This window comes from Carassius auratus, chromosome 24, assembly GCF_003368295.1.
Source record: "Carassius auratus strain Wakin chromosome 24, ASM336829v1, whole genome shotgun sequence".
In the NCBI taxonomy this organism is placed as follows: domain Eukaryota; kingdom Metazoa; phylum Chordata; class Actinopteri; order Cypriniformes; family Cyprinidae; genus Carassius; species Carassius auratus.
The window spans coordinates 10647231-10659779 of NC_039266.1; the positions used below are offsets into that span (position 1 = coordinate 10647231).

At 34.8% G+C, this 12549-nt stretch overlaps 1 protein-coding gene across 1 annotated transcript in view; it reads left to right on the forward strand.

Annotated features, from left to right (window-relative positions):
- The window catches only part of cntnap2a (contactin associated protein 2a), a 343240-nt gene that overhangs the window by 126088 nt on the left and 204603 nt on the right, over positions 1–12549 (forward strand). Inside the window, exon 2 of the mRNA XM_026200982.1 lies at positions 10852–10962. Within this exon, the coding sequence (XP_026056767.1) occupies positions 10852–10962 (111 nt within the window). The remainder of the gene's footprint in view (positions 1–10851; positions 10963–12549) is intronic.

The window sequence follows — 12549 nt, forward strand, 5'->3', positions numbered from 1 at the left end:
TCATTATTTTCAGATATGTTTACCTAATTTTAATCCCATTATGCCACTTGGGATTTTAGCTTTTCTGTGGAAGGCAACATTAAGATAATAAAGAACAAACCACAGCTAATAACTAATACCGGAAGCTGCTGGGTGACAGCAAGTTAGATTTCTTCAGCAGTGAGAAACACTAAACAGAAAACTCTCTGCATTTCTCATGAGTCAGCATGAAAGAGCGAGCAAAACTCACTCTGTATATTTTTTTTTGTAAATGTTATAGGTTTTATTACGAGCACTTCATGCATGTATGTGTTTCTTTCTTTCTTTTTTTTTTTATGTCATAATGTTTAATACAAATGTTGTAAATTGATTGTTCATCTCAGCAAGGCAACATTGTTTGACATTGGTTTAAAAGGGAAAAGAAGCCCTAGGCTGGATGGTGAAAAAAGGCATCTTTATTAGCACTGGGGATCAAAACAGATTTCCAGATTTGATTCAATTTAGATTTTAGTTTCATTTCATTCTCTTCCAGTTTTTCATATTTAAATTATTGCTTATATCTCAGCTGATGCTGTAAAGTATACAGTATACAGTATGCAGTATAAAGGGACTCACTGTATTTTAATGCATTAAAAAACTATGCATTTTTTGAATTAACAGCACAGTTTGCTATCGCAATTTATTTAACAGATACAATATTCAACACCAGAACTGCTCTGTGGACAATTTCCCTTTCAAGACTGGTTCATTCAATGAAGGATCCATTAAATTCAAACAGTAACTCCTAAATCCATGACCATTATTATTTTTATTTTTTTTAAGGAATGGCTTTAGAGTCATCTGTTCATAGAGACAACATTTACAGATCACATCATTACTAACTATGTTCTTTAAAGGTTCTTTATAATACGTTTCATTATTGGGTATAGGATTAAGGATGTATAATATGGTCATGCAGAATACTGAATGTACTAATGAAACGCCAATATGTTAATAATAGGCATGCTAATTAGTAACTAGTTCATAGTGAGAATTGGTCCCTTTACTAAAGTGTACAAAAACATTTCAACAGTTAAAAATGTTATTCAGACTATTAAATAATAATTTTAAAAAGCCCCCCCAATTTTTTTTTTTTTTTTTTTTTTTTTGGCATCATTAAGAAAAAACTTGTTTTGAACCATTTTTTTAAGATTGCCAAATACAAATATCTAAATTAGATATGGATATCTTTTTTTATAATCAAGTCATGGAAAGGTGGATGAATGATGAATGAATGGGTCCAGAGCCAAATTATGAATTATGCATCCTCAAACCCTTAACTTTAAATTTTTGCAGTTGAAAAGAGCAAGAGAAAATGTTAAATAAGCCTGTCATGTGTTCTCTTTCAAGGCTAATGTACTCACTATCCTTGAGTGTTTTTAAAAGGTGATCAGACTTCAGTATTTCTGCAATTCTTCTGGTCATGCGAAGTTACAGCATGAACATGTGATGTAGGATACAGCAATGAGTATTTGAGAAGAAGCTTTGAGTAATGAGTTTGAGCAACATTACTTTTATAATGAAATGAATTGTTTCTTTGTTGGCTGATACTCAAGCAATGTCAAGGATTTTAATTATAATTTGGTTTTATTATTAGTCGGCTACTCATCATATTTCACATTTTCTCTCTCCTTGAAGTGTAATCATGGCTATTATGTACACAGCAATTATTTTCATGAAATTTTGAAGATGTGAATTTTGAAGAGGAAAATGGGTCTCCGGTTCAATTAATCCATTGCTAATAGCCATCAGAATGAGTAAGAAAGAGCTAATATGCCACAAACCCATTAGCAAAACCCCGGCCAATGGCGTTGTGTTCCTGCCCTAATGAAACATTAGGTAAGCGTATGATCGTGCACTCGTGTGTGCATGTGCACATTATGCTGGTGAACTTTCATGATAGTGTTTGTTTTATGTTGTTGCTGTAATTAGAGTCCAATGGCTGACTCTCGAACAACGCTGCAACCTTTTAGCGCTCTACATGTTAGTGAGTTAGCTTCACCAGCCTCAGGCTCCCATTAACCCGAGCGAGCCCTGCTCCTTCGGAACACCATCCCATAATACACCATCTCAAGCCTGGGTCAGAATGAAGAGGCTTGCTGGAAAATAGACTTTGGCCTTAATTACTCTCAACCTGAGGTGTGTGTGAATGGATGTGGGAATTTAATATGTTGTGGTGATGTGGCGCGGCTGTGTTTACAGGTCCTATTGTTATTGTCCAACCACCTGTTTGTTGCTTTTGTTGAAACTTGCATTTTCCAGAGGATAAAATTAATTCTGTGGGAGTCTGTTGTCTGTGTTGGATTTCAAAAAAAAAAAAAAAAGAAAAAAAATATATATATATATTACACTCTTGTAAATACTCTTTAATACTCTATACTATATTTAAAGGTTACATTCAAAAAGTTTAAACACTCAAAATTCATCCAGTGAAAACTGGTTGGAAAACTGTTACTATAGAAATTGTATTTTTAGCAGGCTTCTTCCCCTAGTGTGTAGTGTCATGTTTCTTTACAAAATGTACGTTTTTTTCTGTTTAATAGATATGTATACTACTAATATTGTAATATACTGATATGCTAATTTGGTGATCAAGAAGCCTTAATAATATTTAATGGAAAACTTTAGTTGATTAATAAAAATTTGAAATAGAAATCCTCTGTAAAATTATAAGTGTCTTTTCACTCTTGATTAATGTCTTTAATGCAAAGTATTAATTTCTTAAATGAAATTAACAATATTAACCTAATATTTTTGAGACCTATGTATGTGTAACTTTAAAATGATTTCTTGTGACAGATACTGTCTTCATTTGGATGTTATTCTGAAACATTAAATACTGTGTGTGTGTGTGTGTGTGTGTGTGTGTGTGCGTGCAGTACATACATATACATTATGTTAGCAAACTTTTGTTTTGGAAGCAGTTAATTGCAATTAATCAATTAAAAAGTACTTATAAGTAATATAAGTAAATACTTTAAAGTAAATAAGTATATATATATATATATATATATATATATATATATATATATATATATATATATATATATTGTATCTATGTATGTATAGTTCAAAGACAGTTGGCAATGCTTAATCATTGCAAGCACTGTTAGAGAATAGCGGTGGTATTAGGATGTTGTGATGTAATCAAAGACAGCACTTGCCCTGAGAAGTTTGAGAAGCCATGCTCTAATTCATTTAATCCATTAAGCCAGTGGGCATCTAACTATCAGTACCATATTAGATACAATATCCACTCTGATTCAGGCAAGACAGATGGACTGAACTTCATTTATCACATCTTTCATCAGATTCCTTCTGCATACTTGCAGTAAATGCTATAAATTACTAAAGTAAATATCAGCAATTGATATATAAAAGAAGCGTTTATTACTTATAGTTAACCTTATAGTTAACCTGTTCATTTATATCATCAGTATCTCTTCTTACAGCTTCACACACATTATAGGATATGGCTCACGGCTGCACGTTTCAGTCAGCATTGTGAGTCTCTCTGTGTGTGTGTGTGTGTGTGTGTGTGTGTGAGTGATGGAGAGCTTGAAGCAGAGAGAGAGAGAAAGAGAGAGAAAGCAAGAGAGTGTCGGAACGGTGTAGCAAAGTGATTAGTAGACTTTGTGAAGCACTATGGCACACCAGTCCCCAGGCCTGCCTCCATTCCCCTCAGATTAATTTAATAATTTCCACCCATACCTGGTTAGACCACAACAGTGGGGCTGGTGTTGATCTGATACTCCCAATATAACTTAGCCACGCTTTCTTATTTTAACCAGGAACGAGATTCGTCACCCAGAGCTTAGCGGAAGCATCATTGCTGCCCACAGCATCCATGCGACCAATGAGATCACCCGGCATGCTTGTCATCTCGAGTACGGCTGCTGGAAAACTGTGACTCTGGTTGTGGCTTGCATGTGTAGCTGTCATTTGTTGATAAGCCGCTCTCTCCCTCTCTGTATCTCTTGATTGAATAGAGCCGCTAATAGTGGATGGCATGGATCCCTTTAAAGAGAAACAGGGCCGTAGTGCTTCATCGCTCCTCCTCCACCCTTCCGCTGCCTCTCTGATGCTTTTAATTCCATCTCCACGAAACGTTTTCACAGTGACCATCGAACAATTTCACACATGGGATCTCATGCCAAACTGCACGGCACCGTTGCTTGTTTGCTAGATGGGGAATGCAGAATTTGGGATGAACAAAATAGGACACACATTTAATATTCATTGGAAGATTTAAGGTCTGAAAGATTCAGATTTGCGAAATACCGCATGGTTATTCGAATGAGATATTAAACACAAGGGCGCACCCAAATTAATTTATCTAACCCACAGAAATTGAGCTATCTGTTACACAAAAATGGATCTACTTGACAGGTCCCATATTTTTCTCTATCACTTGGGGAAAAAAAAAGATAAATTGTGAAGGTACAATAAAAACAGCTTGTTCAATGAAGATCTGAAATATGATTGCTGCAACAAACATATCTACACAAATTCATAGGATTTAGATATCAGTGTGTAAATCTGTAATTTATTGATTTGGCATTGAATGTGACATTAATTGATTTTAATATATATATTGATATCCTATATATTGATAAGTACTGGCCGATAATATATAAATCTCTAAGTACTTGATATGTCCCGCCTTAGCTATCTTAAATATTTATTATTCATTTTACATCATATTTCTATCATTTTTCAAGTTTTTTTTTTTTTTTACTTTCTTTTATTGTTTTGATTTAAAGGTCAGAAGATATAGCTTACAAGAACACATTTTTTTTTTAATCACAAACATGACACTTAAATGAAATAATCTTATATATACCGATTTATCCATTCATGATTAATAGGTTGCTTTTTTTTAAAAAAACTAATAATTTCCATTATTTAATTTAAAAAAGAAATATGTAATTATACAACTCTTTTGCTTTAGACCATTTACAAATGCTAAATCATAAAATGTTTATTTAATTCTAACAAATAAGTTCTTGTTAAAAACTAACCAAGATTTAAAAGAATTACATATATCAGCATTGGCTATAGGGCAAAATTAGTTGGAGTAATTATCGGCATGTCGGATATCTGCAAAATCCAATATTGTGCATCCCTAGTTTTAATGTTGTGTCTGTTCAGTCTACTTATACAGTACAGGAAAAGTTCATTTATTTCAGTAATTAAACTCAAATTGTGAAACTCATGTATTAAATAAATGCAGTGCACACAGACTGAAGTAGTCTAAGTTCTTTGGTTCACATTTAACTGAAACCCACCAATTCACGATCTCAACAAATTAGAGTATGATGAGATTCCAATCAGATAATCAACTCAAAACACCTGCAAAGGTTTCCTGAGCCTTCAAAATGAGAATCATTTACACCCTTCACAAGGAGTGTACAGTAAGGCACAAAAAATTATTGCCAATAAGCTGACTATTCACAGAGTGCTTTATCCAAGCATGTTAACAGAAAGTTGAGTGGAACGAAACAATGTGGAAGACAAAGATGCACAACCAACCAAGAGAACCTCAGGCTTATGAGGATTGTCAAGCAAACTGGATTCAAGAATTTTAGAGAACTTCACAAGGAATGCATTGAGGCTGGGGTGAAGGCATCAAGAGCCACCACACACAGAAGTGTTAAGGAATTTGGCTACAGTTGTCATATTCCTCTTGTTAAGCCACTCCTGAACCACATACAACATCAGAGGCATCTTAGCTGGGCTAAGGAGAAGGAGAAATGGACTGTTGCCAGTGGTCCAAAGTTTTTCAGATGATAGCAAGTTTTGTATTTCATTTGGAAACCACGGTCCTAAAGTCTTGAGGCAGGGCGGAGAAGCTCATAGCCCAAGTTGCTTGAAGTCCAATGTAAAGTTTCCACAGTCTGTGATGATTTGGGGTGCAATGTCATCTGCCAATGTTGGCCCATTCTGTTTTTTGAAAACCAAAGTCACTGCACCCATTTACCAAGAAATTTTAGAGCACTTCATGCTTCCTTCTGCTGACCAGCTTTTTGTAGATCCTGATTTCATCTTCCAGCAGGATTTGGCACCTGCCCACACTGCTAAAAGCACCAAAGGTTGGTTAAATGACCATGGTGTTGGTGTGCTTGACTGGCAAGCAAACTCACCGGACATGACCACATAGAGAATCTATGGGCTATTGTCAAGAGGAAAATGAGAAACAAGAGACCAAAAATTGCAGATGAGCTGAAGGCCACTTTCAAAGAAACCTGGGCTTCCATACCGCCTCACCAGTGCCACAAACTGATCACCTCCATCCCATGCTGAATTGAGACAGTAATTAAAGCAAAATGAGCCCCTACCAAGCATTGAGTACATGTAAAGTAAATTAACATACTTTCCAGAAGGCCAACTAATCTAAATGTTTCTTTTTTTATTTGTTTTATGAAGTATTCTAATTTTTAATATAGTGAATTGGTGGATTTTTCTTAAATGTGAGCCAAAATGATCACAATTAAAAGTACCAACGACTTAAACTACTTCAGTCTGTGTGCACTAAATTTAATTAATACAAGAGTTCCATAATTTGAGTTGAATTACTGAAATAAATTAACTTTTCCTCGACATTCTAATTTATTGAGAAGCACCTGTATGTTTTTGCTGTTGTGAGTCAGCCTGTAGATGTTTATATAGAATGTATCAATCTTTTCAGCTTGTAAATTGATTAGGGAGATGCATAAAGATCCCTGTATATTATAGTATTTTTCGGATTTAATCTAATCACCAGAACATTGCACAGGTGCCTTTCACTGGTATTGTGGCACGCATACTGTGAGAAAACTAATTTTACATAAAATAGGCTTTAACTGCTTTGGGAAAAAGACAGTCTTGGCAGGATGGGAGAGCGGTGTGAATGAGAGAATCGTGAGATAATGACCGTGCTGGCTATTAAAGTGATGTGCCTTCCTCAGGCAAGGTGAATCGGACTCATAACCCGCCAATAACAACCAGCAGTGTTTCCAATGGAAAGTCTGTTGTTAATATTCATGTACAGTACTTTATGTAAAGTTTTGGTTAAAGAACAACGGATATGGAAAATGATTTAAAAACTGCATATCTTGAATTCTCCACAATGGCCAATACAACGCTATATAAACAAAGATAATGAGCATAGTACAGACTTACATACATCTTAACAACGTAGTTCCTTTTTGTTTGGTTTGTAATATTAGCTGACACACTGTGAATGAATAATTATATGAATGAATATATACCTTATGATTTTGGTCATTCTGCGGTTGAGCGTCAGAGACAGTTGTGCTATTTGCTCAGGGCAGAGGTATTTGCATGGAGGAAAATGTCACATGGACAAGTAAATCTATTTTGTGACATGCTTCCCTTTCGTCTTCCTGCCTGGAATATGGTGAAATTTGTTTTAGGATTGAACAACGATTTGCAGGTCTCTCAGTAATGTGTCTTTGCCACGATCCTGATATACGATCCATCTGATTTCTGCTGTTTCAGCTCCCCAGATTTACCTCAGAGAATCAAAGCCTGTTTTCCTTCGTGTAAGCTGATCCTGGATGCTCCTTTGTGGTGATTGCAAGTCAAACAGTCCTTTGTGCTTTCCGTGTCAAAATTATGACCATCATAGTTTCAAAACTAATAATGCCACATAAATTTCCAACACAAGCTTCTACAAAGAGAATTATAGTGCTGTGACAGCAGTGATGCTCGACAAGTTATGGATATGGATGCTCATAAAGGCATAGTCATAAATGTTCGGAATAGCTTTGGAAAGTCTTTAGGTCTTTGGCTTGTTCCACATTGATTTAACCGGAAAGTGTAACTATAATGGCACACCAGTAAATCCTTCTTTGGCTTTTCACTTTCAGTGAATTAAAGACTTGATCAGTTAATTTTAAACTGTGTTATCGGCTAGTACAGGCCTGATTTTAAAGCCTTGGCATATTTCTGGTTTTTGCATTGCCCACCTTGTCATTTAGCGGCCACTTTTATCCAAACACCCAGTCCATTTATTAGATGTTCAATCCCCCTGATGTCCTGAGGTTAATAGCTTTGTTCAAGGACATAATGATGATGGCTCTTGGCATGGCTCTGAACCTACAACCGTTTGATTGTTAGCCGGGACTTTAACCACTAAGCTACACATCCCCTGTGCATAGTCTTTTCCAACTGAATTTTGGGGGGCAGACATTTAGTACAATATAATATTATACCCCATTTTTTATGAACCAGACAAAATTTTTAAGATTTATTTATTTATTTCATTAAATTGATCAAAAGTGAAAGTAGTAACTTTTAGACTGTTAGAAAATTATTTACACTCATTTTAAATGTTAATAATATTTCACAATTTTGCTCTACTGTACTTTTTCATTAAAAAAAAACACAGCCTTGATGCATAATTTCACCACTTGCAAAATTTTAAATGGTACTGATCATAATTAATTAACTTAACACAGTCATTGAACTGAAAAAATTCTAAACTGAACTTACTTGTGCTGAAAAATTACATTATTGTATTTATTTATTCATTTATTTTTACAGCAGAACTATAATATGCCTCATATTTGATGTAGTTTGGATCATGATAGTCATTTTCCTTAATACTGTGAAGCTGCTTTGAAATAATCTGTATTGTCTAAAGTGACATATAAATAAAATTGACTTGACTGGAACAGAGTAACCATTATGGACTTCAGATGTCTCTGTATCTTAAACTCAACTGACATAGTTGATTGGATGTTTATTTTCAATCCCTGAAGCAAGTCTACATGTTTGAGCACTGGGTTCTCAAGAGAAACTATAATGCTTTATTGTCTTAAATTATTAATTGTTTGTTTTCTATCTGTCCCTGTAATGCGATGCAGATGACAGTAATTATGCCGGGTTGACTCTGTAATGTCAACTGTAATTGGGTACTTCAGCTATCCGCCAACAGGTAGAGAAGGAACACATGACAGGGTGTACTATTTTCATGTGTCCTCTGGGTAATGGGTACTGTCTGGTAAGAATGAAAAACATAGAAGACGTAGATCTCAGTTTGGACAGCCATCTGTGTGAGATGCATTTCTGTTTGATAGTCCTGGTCAAAGGACTGATTTGACTGGGGATTTGGAGACAAAAAGCTAAATATTGCTTGAACATGACAGATGCTCATTAGAATCAGTTGTCTCTACCCTCCTCACATATGAACACGTCCTCTCTCCGTCAAGGGTTAGTGACTGAGTGCATGGCTGAAAGCAAATATAGTGGATGAGTTTTCATATTGAATACACCAAACTGCCGCTATCAGTCACGAAAGCCGGGGCTCTTCTGGGACAGTTTGTGTCTGGAAGCTGTCTTTGCATATGCTGTATCATTTTTTGCCATTCATCACTAAGATATTTGTCCAGTTTGGCATACCCTGTTGTCTCCAGGTGTCTGAGACAGAACAATAGCATGGAAGCAGATTTTAGTTCACAGTTTGGAACTTGCAGTAACTTTTTGAATTGCTTCACTGCTCATTTGCTTACAGTTGAACTTTGCCTTGTAATATCTGAACTGCCGCTAATTGCCTCATTATGATTTCCATTCGCTTATATGCTAAGACAGTGTGAACACCAGTTTACACATAAAGAAAGAAGTATACCACACATTAGGAATGTACTATTTTAGGAATTTCCATGGTTGATTTTTATTTATTGATTTTTATTTTTTTATAAATTGCTGAACATGTACCAGATACCATATGTATATTAACCATATGCATATTTTTATCGGCATGTAGGTATTACAATTTGAATTCATTATCTTATTACATTTTTAAATTATGTGTATGTGTGTATATACAGTGTGTGTATGTGTATACACATATACAGTACATTTTGTTACAGTGTATAATAGTATTATTATGTGATTAATTGCGATTAATTACAGAAAATGTGTGATTAATTTGTTAATTTTTAACTGATTGACAGCACTAATTATTATATCTAATATAATGAATTATAAATTGATTTATTTATCCACATTTAATATAAAATATAAGAAAAAACACAAAATACAGTATGCTACATAAAATAGAAATAATATATTGTGTATAACAATTTCACTTTTTTTTTTTTTTTCAATTTCAAATTTCATTTTCTTTCATTCCCTGTTTATAAATAACTGCTTTCAAGCAAACATAAAAGATAGGCCTTGCTTTTTTCTTTTCTGATTTTATAATAACACAGTGCCACGCTGGGTTTGTTGACACCTCTTGTTCAGTTTTTGCAGTGCACATAATCATTATTTTAGAGATGCACTGATAAATATGCCAAGACTGTTTCATTTTTATCATTTTAGGGTGTTATGCATTGCATACCCATTGTATTACTTAACCCCTTTCTGTTGTTTCTGCTGAAATTGATCAACAATCGATAATCTGTTTGTGCCTTAATAATTGTCATCATTACATCTTTACAACAGTCCACACATCTTGAAAGTAATAACTAGTTCATTTCAGTGCTAATTTTCTCCATATGTAATGGAAAAGATCACTTGCTCTGGCATTTTAGCCCTGTAACCGTGAAGCCCTCAGACCTGAGTAATGACCAGCGGGAGCACAGCATCCATCCTCCTAATGCTTTGACTCTTTAATATGCCGCTGTTAATAGAGCCTGCAGTCAGAAAAGGTCTTCCATGATGGGCATCTCAGCTCAGTAAACACTGGCTTCTCTCATTTCTTCCCTCATCTTGTGGGTACTTTTACTCTCCTAAAACAGATAGATTTGAAATTGAAGTGCTGCTTCACTGCTTTATGTTGTTATTTCGTGTGATTGTAATGTCTTTTCTCTTTTTCTTCTGTAGAAAAATGTGATGAAGCTCTGGTCACTCCACTTCCCCATAATGCCTTCACCAGCTCCTCTGTGTTCACTAGTGGCTATGCACCTGGATATGCCAAGCTAAACAAAAGAGGAGGTAAATTTTCATTATTCTTGCTCATATGCATATATTAACACCCAGTGATGTGACCTGCAGAATGAACAAACCCTTTTTCTTTCATCACAATACCTCAATGAACACTCTCTGGCCTTTGTTTTTTATGCAAACAATATATTCCAAACTTCAATTTCACAGGTGCTCAGACTTGATATAGTTGTGTGTCATTCCAATAAACATCTATACACTATATTATGGCACCGCAGAGTTATTACTTCAATAACTCCAGCTGGGAATTATTGCGTGAATTACTGGGCTACAACGACTCATCCCATTACGGCAAACTGTGCTTCGGAAAACACTATGTGCTTAAGACTAATTGAGCGAAAATCTACAACAGATGTGACAACGCTATGATTTATTTGTGCACAATTCACATGTTTATTATTTTCAGTTTGTTCCTCATCATTCACTGAAAATGTTATTTAATTCAAATGGAAGTTTCCGTGTCCTCATAGGACGTCTTTGAAGTTTAGTTTGGCATCTTTGACGGAACGAGATCATGTTTTTAGTTATTTGATTATTTTATGAGGGAGAAAAGCAGAAAGAAATAAACCACTGCTAATTGTGCGTCAAAAGCATTTTTTGCTTGTTTTTTGTTGCTGTGATAGGCTCTCATGGGAGAGAAAATTCAGATCCAAATGGATGTTTTATGAGCCTCGCTGTGGGAGTTTGTGGGTCTGATTTTAAAGGCTTCAAATTGCATGTTATTTCCAAGCTCAATGAGTCACTGGGCTCTATTATGTACACAAAATATTGTAATATTAATTGGTACTGTAACTGTGCCTCGTATTACTAATTCTTCTAAGAGGCACAGTGTAAGCTCCATACAAATCTTTCTTCCTTGAGGAGATATAGTATTGCCTATGCATGAATAAATTGGTGTTCTTGGCATGTCTACATGGATCATTTTTGTTGTTTATTCTGTCAAGTGGAGCTCATGTATACATATGTGGCAGTTTACCTGAAAGGCATAGATGAACGAAAATTGAAAAAACAATTCTGTCATAGCTTGGCTTGGTTCAGTACTCTGTGATAACTTATTGCATATTTTATGTAAGGGTGATAATATATCAATATAATACTGATTGTTGGCCATCAGACATTTTAGAGATTTATTTATTTATCCATGGTAATCAGTTTAGTTTTTACAGTTTTTCTCAGTCGCTTTGGTGCTTTTCTCAAATCAGAAATGAAATTCTCAAAACTACTTGTACAACCTCCACATCATCTAGTCATTTATACACATCACAAAAACAGTTTCTCATTCTTTTGAACAAGTTGCGATTACTTTTGTACATTCATGCAACTGATTATGCACATGTATCTGCAGTTTCCTACATTATCAGTTGCTAATGTCATGTTGCTCAAAAAGTATTATTCAGTTTTCTGTGCAATAGTCTTACCCCTCAAAACATCTAGTCTTTGGTTCATCGTATAAGTCATTAAATGCAAAATGGTTAATCTAGTTGTCATAAACTGCCAAGCACACTTTTTAATTTTATTTTTACACATTATTATTAGACTTTTTGTCAATTTGGCATGAATTGTGCAAGTGAATATTGA